General features: G+C 48.2%; 1 protein-coding gene across 4 annotated transcripts in view; it reads right to left on the reverse strand.

Moving 5' to 3' along the window:
- Positions 1-24,282, reverse strand: part of CELSR2 (cadherin EGF LAG seven-pass G-type receptor 2) — a 118,267-nt gene that overhangs the window by 20,016 nt on the left and 73,969 nt on the right. For all 4 annotated transcript variants that reach the window (XM_083617778.1, XM_083617776.1, XM_083617775.1 and 1 more), the window contains exons 6-20: positions 15,308-15,465; positions 14,165-14,328; positions 13,749-13,874; positions 11,332-11,498; positions 10,948-11,133; positions 10,384-10,497; positions 8,894-9,068; positions 7,533-7,674; positions 6,212-6,332; positions 4,633-4,816; positions 3,799-3,900; positions 3,341-3,435; positions 2,551-2,760; positions 1,160-1,343; positions 3-146 (exon numbers count right to left, since the gene is read on the reverse strand). In XM_083617778.1, the coding sequence (XP_083473904.1) occupies positions 3-146; positions 1,160-1,343; positions 2,551-2,760; positions 3,341-3,435; positions 3,799-3,900; positions 4,633-4,816; positions 6,212-6,332; positions 7,533-7,674; positions 8,894-9,068; positions 10,384-10,497; positions 10,948-11,133; positions 11,332-11,498; positions 13,749-13,874; positions 14,165-14,328; positions 15,308-15,465 (2,272 nt within the window). The remainder of the gene's footprint in view (positions 1-2; positions 147-1,159; positions 1,344-2,550; positions 2,761-3,340; positions 3,436-3,798; positions 3,901-4,632; positions 4,817-6,211; positions 6,333-7,532; positions 7,675-8,893; positions 9,069-10,383; positions 10,498-10,947; positions 11,134-11,331; positions 11,499-13,748; positions 13,875-14,164; positions 14,329-15,307; positions 15,466-24,282) is intronic.

Genomic DNA, 24,282 nt, shown 5'->3' on the forward strand with positions numbered 1-24,282 from the left:
ACGTTTGCTCTCTGGAGCTTTGAAGACACTTTCAGGCAGGATGACGGTAGTCTCTAGGTCTGCAGGTTTCTCACCTCGGAGTGCCTCATAGTGAGGCAGCTTGGTGCCAGCAAAGTTCATCTTCTCCAGCCTCACCACAGAAATAACTGCCAAAAAAAATGCAAAAGCTTCTTATCATTAGGCAAGCCAGCTGAATGTCAATTTGCAGCTTAGGCTGGAGATGCAGGCATGTTCCTTCCTTCCAACCCCAAATTTATGACTACTGACCTATTACTCCCAACATTTCCCATGAGCCCCAACAAATTTTCCCATGAGTACCAACTCTAGACTTTGGGCCAAAAAAATCATAAGATTTCAAACCATAAGACAAGAAGTAAAGCACATAATCAGAGTGTCTGTTCATAGTAACAGTGGCTAACAACAGGGCTCTCTCTGAAACCACCTCACATGTTAAATGAATGTATACGGGAGCTAGGAGGCCAAGCTGTGTAGCTGGCAACTGGAACAGGTGGAGATTAGAGCTGTTATAGTTACGTTGTTTTGCTTACTGTGACCTCATTTTGAATTAATGTTTACAAAAACCTGTTTGGCTCAAAGTCTGTTGCATATTTGCATTGTTGTTAGGGTCGCAATATTTAGTTGATTCACTGATTAGGTGAATTGATTAAAAAAACAAAAAAATGTATCCTTTATTCACCAGGAAACATCTTAGAAATAATAATAATGATCGGCTTTTTCAATAGAAGAATGCACAGAAATGGCGACAAGCAAGTATCTTCTTACAAGAGAGATAGGGAGCTTGTGGCCTTTCTGCTGGTGATGGACAGCAACAACTCATCCGCCCCAAACAGCATGCCCAATGGTTAGGGATGGTGTGAGTTGTTGGTCGATGGCGCCTAGAGGGGTACAGGTGCTACATCTCTGTCTTAAAGTAAGCATTTCCTCTCTCACACAGAGGGAAATGCCTCTTCTAAAAGTCTGCCTGCCACATGCAAACATCATCACAAGTACTGTACAATTATTCAGTAGCACTTCCTTATTCACCTGCAAATGTATGCATACTTAACTGATGGCCTCATCAACTGAAATGCATACAATTAGTTGATTCGCAAAGATTCCTTTCATTGGGAAACAGCCCTAATGGCTATTATGCTCTCACCGATGTTGGGTGTGATTATGGTGAAGGGGTTCAGGTACGTCTTGCGCATGTTCTGGGCCAGAGTGCTGGCGTAATCTTCAAAATTCTTGAGCAGCTGTGCCGTGCCACCCTCTGACTGCTGGATCAGCTCCCAGTGGCGCTTGTTGCCATTGTCCAGCAGGGTGCTGCCCACCTTGAGCAGGTTCTGCAGGGCCAAAGGAAAGCACAATGAGAGCTGCAAAAGTGGCATGTAGTTCCTTCAGTGGGCAGAATGGAGGATTGACTGTGGCCAAGCAGCTGCAAGAGCACCATCACAGGACAGCTTGCCCATTCCTGGGATTCCCATGCCAAGGGACAAGCAGCTGTCTTGGTGCTCACAATGTTTGTGGCCTTTGAGAGCCTAGTGGAACCAAGAAAGTGATCTTCACCTGCAGTGGCAGCTGATGCCCACTGGGACTGGTAGGGCATAAAACAGGGAAGTCAACACTCAGTGAAGCCAGAAGCTAATGACAGACAGAGCCAATGGCAAGCAGAGTCAAATGATTCTAGCTTTGTCCTCATCCTTTACCCTGATGAGTTCTACAAAGGCAACACAAAGACCGAGGAGGACGGCCAGTGTCATCCCATGGACTGGTAAAAAATAAGAAGGCAGGTAGGTGGGTGGGTGGGTGGGTGGGTGCTGGCGAGGGCAAATTGAGTTTGGTGGAACGGTACCTCAATTGCCCTAAAGCATCAGCCTCCCCTGCTCACCTGAGGATTTGGCTTTGCAACTGGATCTGCTTGGGATTGCCCCGTACCATACCCCTTGCCACCTGAGATCCAGGCCAGTGTAATTCTCAGTCTTGATTATGAGATATGAAAGCCATGGGGCCATGGGTCAGAGCAAGTTGCTCTAAACTCAAATGATGCAAAGAGTCACATTTCATCCAAGCTGAACTGACCTTCTCCAGCATTTTCCAAGTGCAACACTGAGCAACTTGGTTCTCCCAAAGGTGCAGCAGGATGCTCGTCATCTGCTGACCCGCTTGCTTTGGGAGCCCCTTCTCAAGAAGAGCCTGCTGGATCAGGCCAATGGCCCATCTAGTCCAGCACCCTATTCACTCACAGTGGCCACCCAGAGGCCTGTGGGAAGCCTGCGAGCAGGACATGAGCACAAGAGCACTTTCCCCTCCTGCAGATTGCAGAAAGTGGTACTTAGAAGCATCACTGACTGCAGCCATGAAGGCAGAGCACAGCCATCCTGCCTAGATGCCCTTGATAGACCAGGCAGGCACCACCACAGCAGCTTTCTGGCACTGCAGCAACTACAACAAACCTATTCCGTGTTTTGCCTGTCCTTTCTGATCTTGTGTGTCCCTTTGCCGTGACTTTCACAGTTATAGCCCCATGGGAACTTGAGCCTATGGGTTTACCTCTGTGAAGTGCACGTCCTGTGTTGCAGCCAAGCCAAAGCCTTCTTGGGTGCTTTCATGCTTCAGGAGCTGAGCTGAGAGTTGATAGGCCACCTTGATGTCACTGCCAAAGAAGCTGGCCGTGTTCTGCGTGGCGTTGCGAAGCTGGAGAGCCACCCGCTGAGACTGCTCCGTGTCCAAGATGGACTCATTCCGCCACAACCTCTCGGCCTACTCAGCAAGGAAGAGAAAGGCACTCAGAAACCGGATCACAGACCAAAAGCAGTCCCCAGGCTACTTCAATCTCAGCTCCTAAGTGCAAGAGATAGTGAGAACCATAACCCTGCAGGGTGGTTGTCCAGGCTGGGCTGACACTGTGTCACTCCAAGCACTGAATGAAGTGCTTGTCACACCATTCCGCATCCCGGAAACCTGTGCTTTCAAGATTTTAGCTCTTTTGGCTGTAAGATAAGCATGGAAATTAGAGGGTGATGCAGGGTGAAACCTCCAAAGCTAGAAGGGGCTTGCTGTGGTCAGGAGGTGGAGCATCAGTGCTCTACATAGGTCCTAATCCTTCACAAAATCGAAGAGAATTAGAATCAGTTATGCCAAAGATGTAAATTTTGCTATAGCTTTTTGCACTGTGGGAAAACATGTTACAGTGGGTTACCTTGCTTAATTTGCTCAGGCCTCAGATATGGGTTAGCTTGGTACAGTTTAGATAGTGGGTGGGTGCATTTGCCTGCAGAGCATATGCAATTCTGGTGGTTGCGAGAGCAAAGAAAATGTAGAGTGAGGAAAGAGCACTTACAAAACCCTTGAGAGCTGCAAAAGTCAGCGAGGTGCAGTTGAAGAGGTTGGGTGCCAGCCAGCCCTTGTGTTCATCGCAGTGGCGCACAGCCGTGCCTATGGGGCAGCAGGAGGAAAGGGTGAGTTGTGCGCATCTGACACAGAGAACTTTGGCCCACATTTCACAATACATTTGTTTGCATCTAAGGGGCCATCAACTCTTTGCTGTTGCTTTGTTACTATAGACGAACGCAGCTACACCTCTGAAATTTGCAAACACTCTTTTGTATCTAAGCAGACAGGGTGGTTCTTTCTTTCTTTCTTTTTTAAGCTAAGCATGTGGCACACAGTGAACCCTTGACCAGAAGCAACACAGACCTCCTTGGTGCCGAAGGGTGCTTGGTTCATGCAAGGCTTATGCGGAACTCAAACTGCCCACCCCACATCCACACAATATACGTATCAAAGGTGCTTCATTACCGACAGATCCTCTGGGGCAAGGTGCAGCTGCAGGCAAGCCAAAGCGGGTGCGTGGCCACCAAATGTTTGCTTCGATGGCACGTGGGCAGCTATCATAATTCACTGCAAAGGGAGAAAGCGATCATTTGTGAGCAGGGATTTCCTTTCCATGCAAACTCACTGTGGCTCTTCAATGAAGCACGTAGGAGATAGTCTGGACGTCATGCTCTTGCAAATGTTTGGTGCGCTCATATGTTTGGGGCAGAGAAGCATGAGCAACGAGGAATCCTGGGTCATCAAGGAAATAACAACCCGTTTCTGAGATAATTGATTGTGCTGCGATTCCTTACTGTATTAATGAATTGCCATGTTTAGAGCTAATTGTTTGTATTGAATCTGAGTGCATCAAGAGAAGATTAGGGCAGAATGTGATAATGATGATGAAAACTGGAGGCAATGAAAAAGGACAATGACCTTGTGGAACTAGAGCTGAATCCATCTCCTCACTTCATCCAGGTAGCCCTTAGTCCAAGGGGTGGCTAACCTGCAGCCCTCCAGGTATTCTTGGATTACAACTTCCACCATTGCCGACCACTGGCAGCGCTGCCTGGGGCTGATGGAAGCTGGAGTCCAACAACATTTAGGAGTGGATGATCACAGGTTCCCCCTCATTGCCCCAGTCACTCAATGAACACCAGCAAGGAAACACCTTTCACGGAAGGCAGTCGGATAAGTAACATCACTTGTCCAGTCCCACAACATGGCCAGAGATTTGACTTAGCAACCTCTTCCCTGCTTCAGCTCAGCAACGGAATTCCGCTCTACTCAGCCCGTGCCCAAGGAGTTACTGCTGACCTTCACAGCCATTGGTGGAGACTTCTGCAAAGGGGTTGTCGCAGCGGTCACATCGGCGCCCAATCACGCCCGGTTTGCAGGAGCACTGCCCAGTCTCAGCGTCACAAGTGCGAGAGAGAGAGCCTGTGGCGTAGCATTCACAGAGCAAGCACATGCCACTGTCCCCTGGTCGATAGTGGTTCTCCTACGGAACAACAAGAAGGCATGTAAGTCCCAAGGAGCAGGGTAGAAGATTCTCTGTAGCTCAAGAGCAGTCTACAAATCTCCTGGCTAACCCAGCACCTAATCCCTCTCCCAAAACCTCTTTAGAGTCAACAGCAGTTTATTTTATTTTATTTAGCATATTTATAATACACTGGATCAAAGAGCTCTCTAAGCAGTATGCAAATAAAACTGCAGACAGAATACAGCTAAAATCTACAAACCAATTAAAAAACAAATGAAGATAAACCCAATAAAACTTTAAAAACAAAGGTAACCACTTCTTCTTTTTTTGAAAACATATAAGCTGAAGCTAATTATTCTCCAAGTACTTCCTGCAATAAATGTTGCTTCCCATTAGAACAGTTCACTAACACAATTCACATACACTCACCAAGGATGGAAATTCCCAAGGTACTGTTATGATTACTACCAGTCAGCACTTTTTTTGGGGGGGTGTAGGGGGATGCATACCCCTAAACATTTTGTGAATCTTTGTACTTTTGTCCAATTACTGTATTTATTTTTCCCTATTTGAACTATAAAATGGTGGTTTTCTTGAGTCAAATTGAGAGTGCCCCTAAACATTTTTAAAGAAAAAAAGCACTGCTACCAGTCATTTCTAATCTAACTCACCCTCCTAACAATTCTGTGAGCTATGTTAGGCTGACAGGGAGAGAGAGAAGGGGGGGGAGTGGTTTACCTAGGACCACAGAATTAGCTTCTTGAAGCAGGAACCAGCTCCTGTGCCCTATCTCTTAATTTAGTGGTTTTCATACCACATTCAAGGGAACTCCAGAGTAGCTTGGAAGATTATCAGGATTTCTCAATTAGAATCACCAGTTGTGCTGGACAATGATCCATGCAAGACAACTGGGTCACCACAACTGCTCATCCCCTTCAACAGAGATGGGGAACCTGTAGTTTCCATATGTTGTTGACATCTAACTTCCATCAGCTCCAACCAGTATGGCCAATGGTGAAGGGAGTTGTAGTTCAACAACACCTGGAGAGCCACAGGTTCCTCATCCCCTCTGTCCTACAGTGTGCAATTGTAAGGGGAAGTTGGGTGTCTTCTAAGTCAAACTCTCTCAATTCAAGAATGCTAACACCTGAGGCCCAAAAAACATTGCCTGAAGCCCACATACTGTGTGCCAGAATCTTGTGCAATATGCTGGAGTTCCTCAGCAGATAAGTTTATTTGGAAAGATTTCTGAAGGAAGAATGTTGAAAAGCCACTCTCCTAACTAAATAGTCATTATCTGCCCATGGATGGAACAACTGCCCTGCCAACAGCTCTGATCCCTCTTCAGTCCTCCTTAAACCCCTGCTTGTAGCTCTAACCCCAACCGGGACCATCAAGTTAGGCAAGGCCCACCTTGCAGCGACACTCTCCGTTGGTTTTGTTGCAGTCAGGGTCAAATCCTTTGCCAACATCACAATTGCAGGGTCCGCATATAGGGTGCCCCCACCACCCCCGTGGGCAGGGCTGAGCAAGCCTGTCACAGAGAAAGCACAGGGCCTGTTACAATCACACAACAAAAATAAGAACAAGTCCAGGCAGCAGCACCATGTATGTGGGGGAGAACAGATGAGAGAGAGAGAGAGAGAGAGCTGCCAAGGACAAAAACAAATATGCGTCCAATACTGAAAAGCCTACTTTGAGAAAAGTCTTGGAAACTAATTGTGCTTTGAGGGACAGACTTCAGGGGGTTACGATGTGTGGTATTGCCTCTTTCAGGCACCATTCTTTAAATCTTCTGCTCCCATGTGGATGACGACAGTTGTGCTTTTCAAGAAGAGCTTATGGCTCAACGTATGTAGGATTTCAACATATTTGCTTATATAGAGTCTTTTGTTGTTGCATCACACTATGCAAAGCAACCTCCCTGTCTTGCATAGACACACAAATTGCACTGTCAGCTATGCGTACCTTCTGCACTCACCACCTAAACGCATGGCAAGACTGTCTCCTGCAAAGCCCTTACTGCATCTACTACCTTCCCAGATTGAAAACATAGAAGCAAATATACACAATAACAGTGGGTGCACTCTCTACCGGTAGCAACACCAATGGAAATAGCAAAATTTTGGAAATTAGGTGTGGGGCTGACACTTGACTCCTGGTATATGTGTGTATGGATTGTTGGGTGGGAAAAATTGATGTGTCAACTTCGTGGTGCCAAAGGGAAACTGAACCCATTATCGTTCTTTGTAACCTGGCAACTTTTATCTTGTACATACATACATAAGGACAACCAAACTTGAAGACCACTGCAATCACAATCTTTGGAGAGACTTAACGAGAGTGAAATCATTGATTTGTTATGCTTTATGTCTTTTCCCTGTCGATGGAACAACCATCTAGTTGCATTTTGTTAAATGTGTTTGTTGATTTCTCAAAAATTCAACAAAAACAGTTCTTTTAAAAAGACTCTCCATTGGGTTGATCTTTCAGAGAAACCCGTTGGCACAGACTAATTTAGAAATATGCCCCCTCCGACTACAACTGCTTATTCACAGCACTTTCAGGTACAGAGACATATATCAATATCCTCCCCCACACACCTGCAGCTCTTCAAGGATCCATTTATACATGCACGCTGGGAGTTGTACACAGCTATCAGAACAACCACCCACCCACCCACCCACGCACACCCAACAGATGCCCTTTCGCAGAGCAGCAGGAGGCAACTCACTTGTTCTCGCAGTATGGCCCAAAGTAGTTGTCCGGACACTCGCAGGTGTAGCCATGGGAGGAGCTGGGCTTGCGGGCGCACACGGCTTGATGCTCACAAGGGTTGAGTGAGCAGACATTGGCACAACTGTCACCGTAGTAGCCTGAAGCAACAAGGGGAAAACCTTGAGCCCTATGTCATCCTCACCAGTGTAACTCGGGCCAGAAACTCCAGCATAAGGGTGAATGGAGGACACCCCAAACAAGAGTTTCCAGCTGGGCACAGAAGGAAGGAAACCACCTGTCAGGCACTGGACTGAGGAGGGATGGTGGAAACCTCCTCCCCTCCTCCTGAACCTTCCAGAGAAGAGGAAGACAGTATAGATTTACAACAGTGGTTTGCAGAAGGTCACAGCTCAGAGGTAGATAAGGGACAAAGTTGGGAAATAATGGGAGAAGAAGAGGAGGGGAAAGCAGAGCCGGAGCAGCTGGCTGACACGTCATCACTAGAAAGCATTCCAGACCCCCCTTCTCCCATAACCCAGAAAGCATTGAAAGTAGGAGAGCAAAGAGCTAGGAGGCAAATGGCCCTAAGCGGCCTCTGTAAGGTGGGTGGTGTGGTGACAACTGAGGAGAGAAAGGGGGTAGAGATTACTCAGAGGAATGCTATTACTCCAAGAGGCAACATTTCTAAGCCTCTCTCTGTGTGAATATTGAGCAAAAGACAATGGTAAGAGCTTCCTTGTCTATCTATTTCTGGCAGCCTGCCGTTGGGGGGGGGGATCAGATTCCCTGATGCCTGACACCACCCCTCAAGGTGCACTAAAGAGTAACAGCTGCAGATGAGAGGGATGGCTGGAGAGAGGGGAAGCAGGCTGGGATTCATCCCTAAGCCTGGATTGCACGGTCTCTGAGGTCATTAGAGGTGAGGAACATGTGGACCCTCCCATCATCTCCCATCATCTCCAGCATGTAGAGCTCCCATCATCTCCAGCATGTACAACTCCCATCATCTCCAGCATGTAGAGCCAATGGCCAGGGTGTTGTTGTTCAGAAGTTCAGGTGGAATCACAGCTAGCTCTGATACAGTGAAAACGAGGCTCCATCTCTGCAGTATCTGAAGAAGTGTGCATGCACACAAAAGCTCATACCAATAACAAACTTTGATGGTCTCTAAGGTGCTGCTGGAAGGATTTTTTTTTTTTTATTTTGTTTCGTACAGGCACCCTGTGTACCTAGTTAACCCTAATGGCTTAACTCACCCTGTATCACACAGTGCTAAACTTTGGAGGGTACCAGAGTGGAATCTCTCCAGTACTTCTTGGGGAAGAGCAGCAGCAACAGCTCTTCCGTCGCCCCTTCTCTGCCCACTCCTCAACTGACCTGGGTCACAGCTGCAGGAGTAGCTGTCCCAATCGTCATTGCAGTAACTGTTGACAGGGCAGGGGTTGGAGTCACAGGGATCTGGGATACTGCAGCCACGTTCCACGTTCACTTTCTCAGCCTGGTTCACATTCAGGGCCACAGCACTGGCTGATGTCTCACCCATTCTTACACCCTGGGAATAAAGAGAACACGGGGGGGGGGGTGTCAGGTTGTAGCACCACAGAGATCCAGCTCTTAGAAGGGCAGACACCAGAACACTTGCATTTCCTGGTCGGAATTTGCTGGCTGTTGGTTATGTGTGAACTAAGGGCACTTTCAGACTGGCACTATTTCTGAGTGGGATTCGATCGCATCCCAGCAAATTCAGGCTGTGCAATTAAAGCTGAGTTGGATGAGCTCCTGCAAAGCAAATCAACTTCTCCAAAAGATCAGACTTTTTGCAAACAGGAAAGTAATGGATAACATTGGCTTGGTGCAACATTGTCTACAAATCCTCATTAAATAGTTCGTGGCACCTAATCTCTCTGCAGACAAATTGGTCTGAATGCGCATTATAAACAGGTTGTCTGGAAGCAGCCTAAATGGCCCCCTTATTGGGAGCAAAAAAACACATCCCAGAAATAAGTAAGTTAGACATGAACCACTGGAGAACTGCAGCCCCTAGATGGCGCTGTGCTCCCTGCAATAAAGGTGCACAGAATGAGTAAGGTCAGAGTTTGCACTTGGGAGAGTTGCACAAATCTGATAGCGATTCGATTTGTTCCAACATGCATCTTATCTGAGGTACCACACACTCGACCCATATCCATCTGCATGGCAGGCAAAACCAAATGTGGGCGTCTGAAAAAGTGGGGAGCAATAAAAAATAGTGCTGCTCTGAGATTGCTGGTGATCTTATTTTAAAAGGGACCATCAGTTACACCCTCCTTTCCTCCTGACAACAAAAAGAGAGCGATAAATGTATTATACAAATGCAATCTACAACCAATCAGCAGGCCTGCTTCAGCCACACTGTTCCAACCACATAGGGTGGGAGGGTGAGAGCGTATAATCAAATGATTGTTGAATTGTACAGCTGGAAGATACCCAACAGGTCATCTATTCCAACCCCTGAAATGATGGTTGTCCTGACTGCAACTTTCCAGGTGGGGATTTGTGGCAGCTTCTAACTTTGTGCATATGCACACACACACACACAGGGAGAGAGAGAGAGAGAGAGAGAGAGAGAGAGAGAGAGAGAGAGAGAGAGAGAGAGAGGGAGAGAGAGAGATGCAGCCAGCCAGACAGGCATGGACCACCAGACACACAGATGCACAGAGAACACATGACACACAAAAATCTGCTTGGGCTAATTAGCCTGAGAAATATGTCCCTGGGAGGAAAGCTAATGGGAGAAGAGGCAGTGCCTGCGCCTGGCTCAACGTGGACCTGGGCATTACCTACAGCCCAGAATGGGGCCACTGATGCTGGCTCCTCACCCTGCTTACCTGCATGCAGCCACGGAAGCCTTGCTGCACTTCACCCTGCTCCCCAGGAATGCCGCCAACACTCAGGTTCCGCATTTTGAGTCCATGCAGCTCGCTGCTGATGTTGATGGCCACCTGGAGGACAGGTAAGAGACAAAGCAGCCATCTGGCATTGCTTTCCCCTGATATTTTGAAGAGGCCACAACACTTGAAGGGGCAAGGGAATAGAGGCAGGGCTTTTTTTCCAGAAGGAACTTGGGGGAATTCAGTTCCAGCACCTCTCAGGTGGGTTCAGGCACCTCTCAGGTGAGTGCCATTGCCATTCTAAAAGAACAAGGGAGTGGTGAGTGGCAGCACCTCTTTTTCTAGAAAAACAGCATTGGGTAGAGGTCAGGGGTGCAGGCCACTGGAAGGTAGGAAGGGGCTGGAACTAAAACAACAGTGCATGTTGGTTGATTCGGAGCAGGGAGGGACATGAGCAGAGCTTATGGGAAAGCGAGTCCAGTGATAGAACAGCCTGGGAGAGAAGTCACAAAGCTGTTGTCGAGAAAGAATCTGAGGGTGAAGTCAACTCACTCCCCATACCTGATGCAAGCCATAGTCAAAGGCCATTGTGGCTAAGCACTGGGCTTCTGGGTTGTCCCTGCTGCTGCGCAGCTCCAGTTGCATGTGATGCCAGTCCCCATCGTTCACCTTCACCTGGTGCAGCCGCAGGGCGGAGACCCGGCTGTTGGCACGGTACACAGTCATCAGCACGTTCCCTTCGCTCAGCTGGGAAAGAGGTAAGAAGCGGGTGAGCTGGCATTCTCACTATTGAGAGCAGTGCATCAATTGCGCCTGCTCCTGATAACCTTGTGGAGCAAAGAACCCGCATCCCCTCCAACCTCTCTACTTCTTGCTTGTAGGTGAAGGCGGTCTTCTCCAGGCCACCGATCCACAGGGTGCTCCTGCCCTAGCTTGGAGACTTACCCACAAGGTGATGGTAGAATGCTGCCCGGCTGCCGCATGCAGGAGGACGCCGTTGCTCTGCCGAGTACGGAACATGAGTCCAATGTGCCATGGAAGGGTGATGACCAAGGCCAAGTTATTCCAGATGACCATGCTGTTGCCCAGGAAGCGCTGGGGGTTTGCCATTTCTGTATGGTGGGAGACACAAGTCAGCAAAAGCAGGCATTGCTACACAGCAGAGCAGTCGCCGGAATATGGGTCCTGCATGTAAGCCACAGATTTCCAGTCACACCCTGCAACAAGGCTGCCAGCACAAGTCTGAAAGGCTGTATGCGCCTCCTGAGGCATACTTGTGCAACTCTGGAACTCCCAGTTCCACTTTTGCTTTAAAAAAAACAGTAATAAAAGAAGGTTCTAGCCTTCAGGGTTACAGAGAGGCTTGGAAATATGGCAGGCTGATACATACAACCTTCTTTTCTTTTTATGCAACTCAGAACAATCATTGCAGGGTGAACTTTCCTCTTGATGCAGACATATTATTACGGCCTTTTGAAATCATTCTCATGGAGTAAGACAGCAAGTTATAAGATCCTATTACTTTTCTCTCCGGGGCACAATGGAGTACTAAATGTGCATTTATGCTGTAGCTCCCCTCCTGGGCCTAGAATAATGTTCTGGTGACAATTCAGAAGCAGAGGAGAAATTCCGGTGGGGGGGGAGCAATGTGGAGGAGAAACTCTGCATTGGCACCAAACACAGAGTGCTTTTTTCCTTCCAAGGAGGTGGCCATAGGAGTAAACAATGTCTACACAGCTTAAGCAGTGCATCATCTGACTGGCATGTCAAATGCATGTCAAATGAGGGCATCTGAGGCAGGGATGAAACTTATGGGTACAGCAGAAGGCCTTTGTTAATCCTTTCTCTCTCTCTCTCTCTCTCTCTCTCTCTCTCTCTCTCTGTGTGTGTGTGTGTGTGTGTGTAAACGAGAGGGAATGAGAGAAAGGGTGATATGCTCAACCCTTAGTGAATGCTGGAACCAGTGGAAGCGGTCACTAGACTGCCACAAGTGTAAGGACAAACATACTAGAGTTATATTAATCCATCTCCTGACCCTTCCAGTGTAGGATGTTTGGAACACTGTGGGATAAACAGTATAGGAAGGGGAGGGGATGAGGGGGAATGCTAGCAGGTGGGGTCTGAACCCCCCCCATCTTTATTGCCAGGCATTCTATGGGTTTGGGACAGGCAAAGGCAAACTCGGCCCTCCAGATGTTTTGGGACTACAACTCCCATCATCCCTGACCATTGGTCCTGCTAGCTAGGGATGATGGGAGTTGTAGTCCCAAAACATCTCGAGGGCCGAGTTTGCCTATGCCTGGTTTGCCTCCATCCCTAAAGCAGGGCCTGTCCCAGGCATGGGGAACCTGTGGCCCTGCAGAGGCTATTGGACTTCTGCTCCCTTCACCCCTGACCATTGGCCAGGATGGCTGGCTGGAACTGTTGGGAGGTGAAGCTCTACAATATCTGACAGGTGAAGTACTTCTCAACCTGTGGGTCCCCAGATGTTGTTGGACTACAACTCCCATCATTCCTGAGCTCTGGCCTTGCTAGGTAGGGGTGATGGGAGTTGTAGTTCAACAACATCTGGGGACCCACAGGTTGAGAAAGGCTGAGTTAGAGGTTCCCCATCACTGGCCTAGACACCACCCCCTTGATCTTTGCCTGCTTATACTGAAGGACTAGACACCACCTTCAGCACAATGGCATTTGAGGCAACTGTGTCCTACGCAGCTGAGTAAACAGCTCCTGTTTACTTACACTCCCAGGCCTTAACAGGAGTGTGTGAGCTACCTCTCACTCTGACACCCAGAAGTTATTATCACTACAACCCAACATCCAACATTTTCTGGACTACTGTTGGATTATGTTGACAGCGGCAGCAAAATCTTCTGAAGCTCATTAACTTAAATGGGTGTTATGTCCTCCCTGCTACCCCAGCCCCACACACAGGGATTGAGACTGGACAGAGATAGTCTGTTAACATTCCACCCCTTATCCTCAGAAGAAAAAGGCAGCAAAAAGCCCCAACATCCTTGCTGCCCAACTATATGCAACATGAATCATGTGGTTTACTCTTGAGCGCAGCCCAGTTGGAGTGGTTCAGAAACTTCCCCCCATGCAAATTACAGGCACTGGAGATGGGGATGGCTCTGGATTGGGACCACCACTGAGGAGAATGAGAAGCCCCCTGCCCGCCCCACCCCTACACTGGGGTCCCAATCTGGATCATGGCCAACCCCACTCACTATTTCTGCAAGGGAAAATTCTGCGCTCAAAATACGTGATCAATTATATATGTAATTTGGCCTTCCATCTCCCAGGGACCATTCAAGCTGCCTTATCAGAGCTACCATGTCCCCATAGCCTCCCTTCTTTACCTTGCTTGCAGTCCTTGCCTCCAAAACCCAGGGGACATTCGCAGCTGAAGGTGTTCCACTGGTTGACACACGTGCCCCCGTTGTGGCAAGTGTTGCTGTCACAAACGTTCTTCTTGGCTGAACAGCCTAGAGGAGAAAAGTGAGACGGCATTGGAAAGGATAAAGGCAGCAGAAGATGCTCCAGGGGTTAGGAATGGAGTGTCAAGGCAGGCAAGAGAGGAGGCAACTGATGAGAGTAATCAGGGACAGGACTGAAGCCCTTTTACAAAGACCCATCACTACACCAGAACACACACACACACGCACAATGGCACACCCAGCAATATTTTTAAAACAGTCAGTACTGTGCTTTTCTTGCCAGTTTTGCATCCCTTGTATCAATTGGATCCATCCACTAGATATAACATAAGCCATACCTGGCACCGTCCCATTGTTGGCAATGAAGTCAGCCATGTCCACCTCTCGGTTATCAATCAGGAAGTCCCGAATACAGCCTACAAAGTGCCGGTTCCGTACTGGGAAGCTCTCGGGCAGGTCAGGAACGCCACCTAACAACAGTGGACCTGTCAAATCCAGGGACCTGGGAAGCCAAGACAGGAGTAACTCAGGAGGTCAAGCTCAACAGTGGGAATGGCAGATTAAAATACATCTTCTGACCCAATCATGGCTGGCATCATTGTGGTCTTTCAGGTCAAGCGATTGACATCATCAGAGCTATAGGTACTTGGATATGCCAGGAGCTTTGAAGAGTCCCACAATGGGGTAGCAAAGCTTTTAGCCTAGACTTGTCTCTGTGTAAAGTTGTAGTAGCAGAAGGTAGCTGGTGAAGACTAAGATGTCCAATAGCTCAACAGTGAAAAATAGTGCTGCCCAGAATACAGTCGTACCTGGGAACTCGAACACCTTGCAAGTTGAACGTTTTGGCTCCCAAACACCGCAAACCCAGAAGTGAATGTTCTGGTTTGTGAACGTTCTTTGGAACCTGAACATCCAACGCAGGTTCCATGGGACCTTCCTGCAGCCAATCGGAAACCACGCCTTGGTTTCTGAACATTTTGGAAGTCAAACGGACTTCTGGAATGGATTCCGTTTGACTTCCAAGGTACGACTGTACAGCAATTATTTGACCCTGGAGATCAGAGTGGTGAACCTTTTTGGCTCCAGGACCAGGATCCTTATCAAGATCAGCCTCTAGGGCCAAATGTATAAGCTGGGCAGGACCACTGATCAGTCAATATCACATGGCTGACTAGCCTTCGCTAGTCTCCCCATCCTTCACTTTTAGTCCCCAATCTTCAATCTCCACTCCATCAGCTGAAAGGTCATTAAGTGCAGAGGTCAAGCTTCCCCAATTGCTCTACTGAGACCTCCAACTGCAGGATGAAGGTGGATTGTGAAAGCTAGAAGAAGTGAAAGCTATCCCACAGGGCATGATCCTAATAAGAATTTCCCCAGTGAACAATAAGCACAGTGGAGCCAGCCTGGCTCTAGCTATGTCTGCTCGTTCTTCATTTCTCCAAGCTCATTAGTTGTGTTTATAGCGCACATAAAATTCTTACTTCTTGGTGCCTGACTGTGTCCCTTGAGCTGAGCAAGAATAGTTTCCCAGCATGGAACCAAATTTCAAGGCCACGGAAGTGTCACAGTCATCCACTGTCACCACAGCTACCTTCTGGTCAGAGGGCCCCTGAGGAACTCCAGACATCCCCACGATGGGCTGTGGAGAAAAAGCAGAATCCTGATGCAGCCAAGTAATGGCCATGGCAGCACAATCAAAGGGCAAGCCAGGAAGAGCAAGGTATTGTCTAGACACGTGTTGTGGGACTATAACTCCCATCATCTATTGGCTGCGCTGGCTGGCGCTGAAGGGAACTGGACTCCAACAACACCTGGAGGGCCACAGGTTCCCCATCTCTAGTCTAAGAGATGCCAGAGCAGGTAAAAGCTCTCTCCCAGTATCTCTTGAACTAAACGTAGGAGGAGAGGAAGCTGCCTTAGACCAAGGCAGGCCAATGGAAAAGCAGCCATGCAGGCAGCAGTTCTGGAAGGATCTCCAAGGAGCTGAATGTCTGGGGCAGACACTTGCAAAGCCCTCCACACATCTGGGATGCTGAGCACTCAAACAAGCGAGTGGAATTCTTCCCCTTGAAGTTTCACCTCATGTTTATGTGCGAAGCAGTGATTCTAACATAGCATATTAGAATCATTGTTTCACATGTAAACATGCCGTAAAACTTAACAGGGCAAAATTCCACCCTATTATCACCCGGCATTTAACAGTTGTAGGGAGAGAACCGGGGGCCAGAATTTGCTCTAGATTAATGAATCTACCATAAAAGACGGTTCTCTGTGTGTACACTCCCCTGAGGAGAGCTGAACAATCTGATCTATAGGTATAGATCCAGGACACAAATACAGTGTCCCATATTGATCTAGCAGCAGACAATGCCCAGCTGCTTCCAATAAGTATCTCTCAGCAGCAAGAAGGATGAAAAGGCTCACTGTAAAAAAAGGGAGACCTGAGATTCTTGTGATGCCTGATTCTGCCACAGAACACACAGAAACACACACGTGATCCCTGTTTTAAAAAGCACTATGTAATCACAACACAAAGGAGAGGAATTATCTTGCAAAAGACTACAGAGGTGTGACGGACCTTTGATCTTAGGCAGTGCCTCTATCTCTACCAGTGCATTTTAAATGCAACACTTTCTTTTCTTGTATATTGTTCTTACTGTTCCCAAGCAGTTTGCATATATGTAATGTTTGTGCGTGCATGCTTGCGCACAAACACACACCAACACACATTTAGTGCACACCTACTTCGCTCTCCCATGTGAACTAGGTCACTTAATGCATTCCGAGGGCAGTGTTGTTTTAATCTTTTTGACTTACGCCAAATGCATAGGCAACCAAAGTCAGGTTCCTTTTTTAAAAAAATCAATTTATCAACCTACTGAATAGTTTGACCATAGTTCAAACTTTCATAATGTTACAATTTCTCAGCCCCGCTGAAAAGATTAAGGAAATAAATACAGCAGAAAATCACATCATATTAGTTATAGTAAGGCAGGAGTTGGGGAACATGTGCCCCAATGGACGTTGTTGGACTCCCACTCCTATTAGTCCTTAGTCAGCCTAGCCAATGATCAGGCATGAAGGGAGTTGTAGTCCAACAGCATCTGGAGGGCCACAGGTTCCCCAACCATTGCAGGAAAGAGTCTCCAAAGCAATTAACACCATTAGATTTTTCAGATTTCCACAGAGCTGCCAATGTGCAGAGAGCGTTGTACAGATGACATTTTCATTCTTATTGACTTAACGTATTTTGCTAAGTGAGGAACAAAGTGCAAATATCTGTCAATAGCTTCTCCCCTTTTATACACAAAAATTGAGCAAGGGGAAAACTGGAGGAGAATCTACCATAAATTTTGGAAAGTTGTTTGTCTGATGGCTACGAATTTTGACACTTCTTAAGATATTGTAAACAACTTTTGCATGATGGTCCCCGATATCAAGGAGCAGGTTTCTGTCTATGTTTGGATACAACGGGACACCATTTTGAAGCAAGGTAGTGGTAGACTGAACCTTTCAAAACTGCACTGGTTTTAACCACAAAGTTCAAAACGGCATTGATTTCTTGATTTCATAGAATTCCCAAGCCATATCACGAAAGAGACTGCTAGTGTGCAATAAGCAAGCATGTGCAAAATCAGGCGAGAAAGTAATCAAAGCTTAAGAGGGGTCTCTCTTGGGGGGTGGGAACTGGTGAAGAGTGTGCACAATCAGATGAAAAAATATGTTCCACTGGAGATTATATCTGTGTGCAGGTGCCTATTAAAGGATAATCCCAAAATTAACCCCACATTTGGCCACATGTTGTTCCCTTTTGTGATTTTCCTACTGCTGTTTCTTTTCCATTTCATCAGGCACAAAAGGTATATGAGTGCTTATTTAAATAAGCACGTCTATGTTCCACTGGCTTTTCACTGGTGGCAGTGGTTGGAATATTTATTTGTGGGGAACTTTTTGAAATAACGTGATTATATACCTCTGTGAATTTTGTGAAACTCTCTACGAAGATAACTGCATGTCACTTTAGCCAGCAAGTGACAGAGAGTGTGAGCTTCTGTCCTGGACCTCTTTTGTGTTTGCCCACTAGGCTGGCGTTCAGCCTAAGCCCCCCCAACCCCACGCCTGGCGGGAGAAAATCACAGGTCATTGGTGACTCTCTTTTTTGGCGTGCGGGGCTGGACCGCAGAATCTCGAGAGCGATTCAAAGGCTGTGGCAAGGAAACATGACAGCTCCAAACAAAAGGAAATGCAGCTGGGGGAGAAGGAGGGGAGGGTGTGGCCATAGCAACAGGTCGCAGCACAACACCAAGGGACTGGCAGGCAGCCCAAGCCTTCCCTCAGCTTTTGTGCCACTCCTTTCTCAGAACATGTAAAACAAATGGGGGGGGGGGAGAAAACAGCTCAAAACACAGCCCTTGCCTCAACACCAGGATCAGCCAGGAAAGTTCCCCAGAGCTGGAATACTTTTCATGTTACTGCACGGAACTTGGTACAGGATAAGTAGCGAGGGTGGCCTGAGAAAGGATTAAGGTCTCTCTTTTGCACAAAAACTGCAAGCACCATGCATAATACTCTGGAACCTTGGTTTTTGAGCATCTCAGAAGCTGAACAATTTGGAAGCCGAATGCTGAAAACCCAGAAGTAATTGCTTTTGTTTTCCAACGCGCCTCAGAAGTCGAAAGGTTTCTGAGGCATGTTTTTCCTTTTCTTTTTTTCCATCGACTTTGCAGGCAGCCCATTGATCCTCGGTTTTCAAACGTTTCGGAAGTTGAATGGTCTTCCAGAACGGATTACGTTCGAAAACCAAGGTACCACTCATAAACGGCACCCATAATGTGTATTTTCGCTCAGAAACAAGTTCCCAAGTATGAAAAGTATAATTCCACCCCCCCCCCCAATCTGTTTGCCTGGAGGCATTTTTTTTTTTTTTTACATGCAACAAAGAACCAGATGAGAAGCTATTTACAAGCCTGGAATAAGTTTATGCCAGGAATGGCCTGAAATCTAAGGACTTACAAGCTGTGGAAATGAGCTTCCCCCTTCTAGCCAGACAGTCAGTTTCGTAGCAGAGTGACATGTCCTCAGGTAAACTCACCACCAAAGAAGTCACAAGACACACCCTTTTTCTTTTTTTCTTTGAAGCCAAGCAGGACAGAGAAATGTTGCTCTTTGGATCCCTCCAAAACTATTCTTCTTTTTATTGAGCACTCATCATTATTTGTGCCCATAATATAATCAGGGAAGCTATATGCAACCAAGCATTCAATATCCCTTGTGCATTCAAAGGTTTTTGGGGTGTCATACTGCTTCACTCACAATAGGGGCATGCCCCATAAAATCCTGTAAATTTTCATTGCTATAGTGCAACAGAGCCCTTCCAGATGGCAATAATGTGGTAACATTGCAGAAGCACTGCAGAATGACATATGAAGTGTGGACGATCCAGTATAAACCACCCACTAATGTACTATTATTGCATTAATGACATGTTACAGAGTATACCCACACCCACAAAACAAGCCCACAGAAACACCAGTCTGGAAGAAGATGCCTCACTTCCCATTACTACTTGTAATCAGAGTGCAGCTCAGCCCCCAGGAAAATTCAACAACACAAAGTTAACGGCAAAGATCCAGGATTGCAGAAGGGCAGTTTTGCCCTTGTTTGTGTGAACCACGACTGCACAAAGCTCATGTTGGGTTGGGTGAAACAGGACAAACTGCAAGATGAATCAATGGGCATAGAGTGGAACTTTAGCTGGGATAAAAACTGGCTTCAAATATCAGTTCATCTCCCCTACTCCCACTGGGCAGCTAAGGGCCAAATGAAATGTGACTTTAAATGTGCTTTTTGCATTGTCTTATGCATTTTGCATAAGGTGACGATGTGGAGCTTAACCCTTCCCCACATGCTTAGATCCTGATTAATACTCTCCATCTTTGGGAAGAGCTAAGTGGGGTTTTCCACCTAATGCAAAACAACAGCACTGGAAGAGCTGGCGATTTTCATCAGGATCAAGGCAGGAGTGGGGGGGGGGAGAGCTAAACTCTCCCTCCCTGCCTGCGACAATCCTAATCCTGTTCAAGTCCCACTGCTGTGGCTATTTGCATTTTAAAGCACCGTGCCCATTAAATGCATTTAACGTCACATTTAATTTAGAGAAATGCTCCTGTTCACCAGGGCCATCCTTCGCTGTGCCCCCGGTCCAGGCTGCTGCAGCAACTCCTTCCAGTGCCTAAACAGATCCCACACTACACAGGCTCCTAGTCACAGAGAGACTCCACATCCCATGTCAAGGCACATGCCTATCATGGAACCATAGCTGCAATGTCTGCTACATCTGTACCTTGCCCTTCTGTACTCTCAGGTTAGCATCAATGAGGGAGAATAAACCTTTGGGTTGAGAAATTCACAGCTGAGTGGACATTTGGACATGGATTTCCCCATTTCAAGCCCAACATTATTAGCCGCTGTGTTGGCCAGCACTTCTGACCACAGTGCAGCCAATGGGCTTGGCTGCCTCCCCCTCATTCTTTCTGTTTCTCACTCCAACAATGCAGCCCCAGCTCGAATCATCCCCTTGCCAGTTCCTGGTGAATCTCATGGCTATCCTGCTTTTGAAGGGCAAGATGTGAATCCAACCCCACCGTGTCTTTCCACCACAGCGGCCTCTGCAACTTTTACCTCCCATGTACATGTACTCAATTCCATCCAACTGGCGGCATGGAATGAGATGTGGAAATTCCCAAAGTGGGAACAAGGGAACTGAGCTGGCCTCAGGCAAACCATGTGCTCCCCTACCATCATTTAATGGGGACAGTTGGAGGAAGCTGCACGCTGCTCTTCCTTGATGAAGAAGCAGCCCATTTGTGGAAAGAAAGACCTCACTTCCCAGGCATCCCAGCTCCTGCAGTTCAGCGGAGGAGGCAAGGCACCCTTAGGGGCTAGGCAGGCCCTCACATGCCTCGCCAGGGATTCACATTGGTTTTTATGTGCTGCGCTTATTTCTCCGATATGAACAACAGAGAGGGAACGAAACCCAGAGACTGCTTGCCTTACCTAGAACCTAAAGGGGCATAAACAGCAATGGAGCATCTGGGGGTGGGCAGAGCAGGGAGGTGCTCAGGCCCTTGTGTGCCACAGCCCAGCGGAGGAGAGACGCAGCAATGCTGCCTCCGCCTCTCCTCTTCTCCATCCCTGCCTGACCTAGGAGTGGAGCTGTGGGTGGCTGGCTGCGTTGGGCTGTTGCTTGCATGCCGGAACCATATTGTAAACCGCCCTGCGATCCTCAGAGGCAAGGTGGTCTACAATTTAAATAAATAAATAAATAGGCCCATTAGCTTCAATGGGTGTATTTGGAGTAAAACTTAGCTGGTCTTAATTACCCTGTTTGGCAGGGAAAGAAAGTCTATGGGAATATTTCCACAAATGAACTCAGGTGAGGGCTAGTGTGGGTGCAACTTGGAGGAACACAGTGCTGTGTGTGGCACGGTGGTGCCACATCTTCCCTCTTGCCCTGGAGTTCCAGCTCAGGATCCTGCCCTCCAGGCCACCAAACCGGCCACAGTATTTCAGCTCACTTTCCTCCGATTCTGTTGCATTTGTTAACTCATTCTTCCTTGGCACTCTATGCACGTGCAAGCTATGCGAGAGGCCTGAAACCCACATTTGTCCCTCGGTTGCTTGTGGGGCGCCTACCTTATTGAAAGCAGCAGGATGGAGAGCTCTGGGGTCAGGAGCTGTCTATGTGCAGCACTGGCTGCAGGCACCGGGAATCTGGCCCCCCGCCACGTGAGATAGCAGGAGGTAAATTGTCTGCTGGCACAGAAGCAGAGTGCCTGGGTGAAGCTGCTGCAGGCAATCCAGCTCATCGGTACTGACGCCAGTCTCCAGGAACATTCCCAGGAGTGGGAGGGCCAACACCCCGTCCCAACTAAAGGGCTGTCAAGCAGGAGCAGGCAGCCGGACTCCCCTGGACTCCTGCAGGGGGCTCTAGCCTGGCTACTCAGGGATTCACCCCACCCCCCAGCACAGGGCTGTCTATCTCTCTCCCACTCATTAACTCCCTCTAATTAGTGGGGGAAGGACAACTTGAAGGAACAGGAGACTAATTGTGCAGCCTCACATTTATCATCTGCCTAACGCAGGGGTGGGGAACCTTTTGGGCCCAGCGGGCCAGATCCTTATCTGTCCTCACCCCACGGTGAGTGATTGGCAGATGGTTCGTCCTGCCCACCTGTCAAAGTCTCCAGTGCAGTGCTTTCCAAGCCCTGGGTGCCAAGTGCTTGGGAACTGTAGCTCATGGGAACTGTAGTGGGGGGGGGCTTTGCCAGTCCTGTGCTCTGCAAAGCATTGAGGACAAGGCTGGTAAAGCTGATTTCTGCAGGGACTGGCTGCACGACAGGGTTCTCGATAGGCAACTCAACCGTGTCACCAATCCAGCAGGCCTGAACTCACCATCCCTCAGCAGCTGGGAAGTGACTTCAAACTGGCTTTCTGAGGAAATCAGCTGCATAATCAAGTTCCTCACAAGCCAACCCAGCTGCATCTCTACATGCTCCACATTTTGTCACAAGGTTGTCAGGCGTGGGGCCAGTGGGTGTGGTAGGTAGAGGCACCTGAGCCAGGCCAAATTTGGCTTGCATTCCTGTGGTTCCCCACCTCCGAGTGTAACACGGTGCTGGTGCTAAATATGTTAAGCTCTAGTCATCTGATTCCCTTGTGTGTACATCCAGTTCCTGTGCAGCACAGCCTTGTGTGGTCATTACTGCATACCTCAAAGAAGGACACTGGTACAGTACCCAAAATTTTAATCATGTGGTAACCAGATGACCCACTGATTGGCCTGACAGAGTTCTCAGAGAAGGACTGGAAGACTGGGGCCCTGTTTGAGTCCCAGGAAGGTGAGACCTCAGCTCACCATCCTTCTATGTACAAATTTGGTTAAGTTTCTCTGCCCAGGAGACAATGACAAACCCAGCAGCACTGCACTTTGGTGCCTATGAAGTGATTCCTTATATCAAGTGGGGCTGCTGGTGGTCTAGGCTAGCTGTTCAGAGAAGTGACTGTGGATCCAGGCTGGGGGCTCTTTGTCAGGCTAAGCTCCTTCAGAATTTGGGAGGAAGAAAATGGAACAGGAAACCAAATGAGCCATAATTCCCCCCCCCCCCCAAGAATGGAAGACTAGGCAAGCACACAAGGGCACAGCAAGTCGGCACGGCAGGGAAGGGCTTCTCGTGAGAGGTTGCATGGCAATTTTTGGCCACCGCCTTGTTCCCCACCTCCAAATCGGTGATACAGCAACTCCTGACCCCTGCGCCGTTCCAGTCCCCTGGGCTGCCCCAAGCTTATTAACTGAAGCAAGCAGCTGCTTTGCGACAATTGCGCCAGCTGCTCGCTTCCTCCTGCCCCCTATCAGCAGCCTCCTCATTAGAGACTAGCTTTTTGGGACTTCATCATGCTGGGACCACCAACCCTCCATCCTCCTCCCCACCCCGCACAAAAGTCCCTGCGCTGAGGGCACTATGAATGCTAATGGCGGGGATCTTCTCGAGCCCAAAGGAGCCAGGAATTGGTGGCAGCAACCCCGTTACCAAAAGCTCCTGCTGATCTTTGAATATTTCATGGCCCCAGAAGCCACCCTCACCCTATAAAGCAGGGAAGGTCTCTTACTGCAGGGAACAACAGAAATTGCCCATCTCTCTAGACATGGGGTGCCAGTGGGGAAAGCTGGCAGGAATCCTCTACAGACTGTCATGGGCTGGTGCTGACAATGTCACCATCTGCCCTGTTGTTCAGGACAAATTGAATCCATTTAAGTCACATCATCAGTCGGGCCTGGTAGGGCAGATGGCAAGGAGGCCAACAGTAGGGGGAGCCAGAGGCAGCTAATTCTGGTTTTATCCCCTGCTGAGTTTTAAAAGAGCAATAGTGGGATTAAGGAGGAGGAAGGGGACAGGCAGTGCCACACCCTGGACTGGCTGTGAGATATAAAGCAGGCTGGCAGAGGCTGGCGGAGGCCAGAATTAGGTTACTACTGAAGCACCCCATTTGACTTAGTGGATCATCCTCCACTGCATGTCACTTCTCCCTATACAATATTACAAAAATACAGACCCGGCTGTCTGTCCCTTCAGTGAAAACCTGTTTTAGCTCCATTCAACATTTTTCCAGCATTTCCCAGCCTCTCGGGCTGCCTGCACTTTCTGATCTGAAAATGCCCTGAAGGATAAGTCACTTCTTCCCCTGAGCTGGGGAGGCTAACCACCAAGAGCCTGAGATTGGCATATTTGCTTGTTTTGCTTTTAAGGGAAGTTCTTCCAGTTAGCTTTTAAAAACATTTCCATGCCAATTTCTTTAAACTTGAAAAAGACGAACAGCTGTCATCAACAAGCAGCTTCCCCATGTTCCTGAGGCTGCTAGAAAGTTCAGCTGAGGATATTATGGGGGTTCCAGGAAG

This window comes from Podarcis filfolensis, assembly GCF_964270895.1.
Source record: "Podarcis filfolensis genome assembly, chromosome: 6".
NCBI lineage: Eukaryota > Metazoa > Chordata > Lepidosauria > Squamata > Lacertidae > Podarcis > Podarcis filfolensis.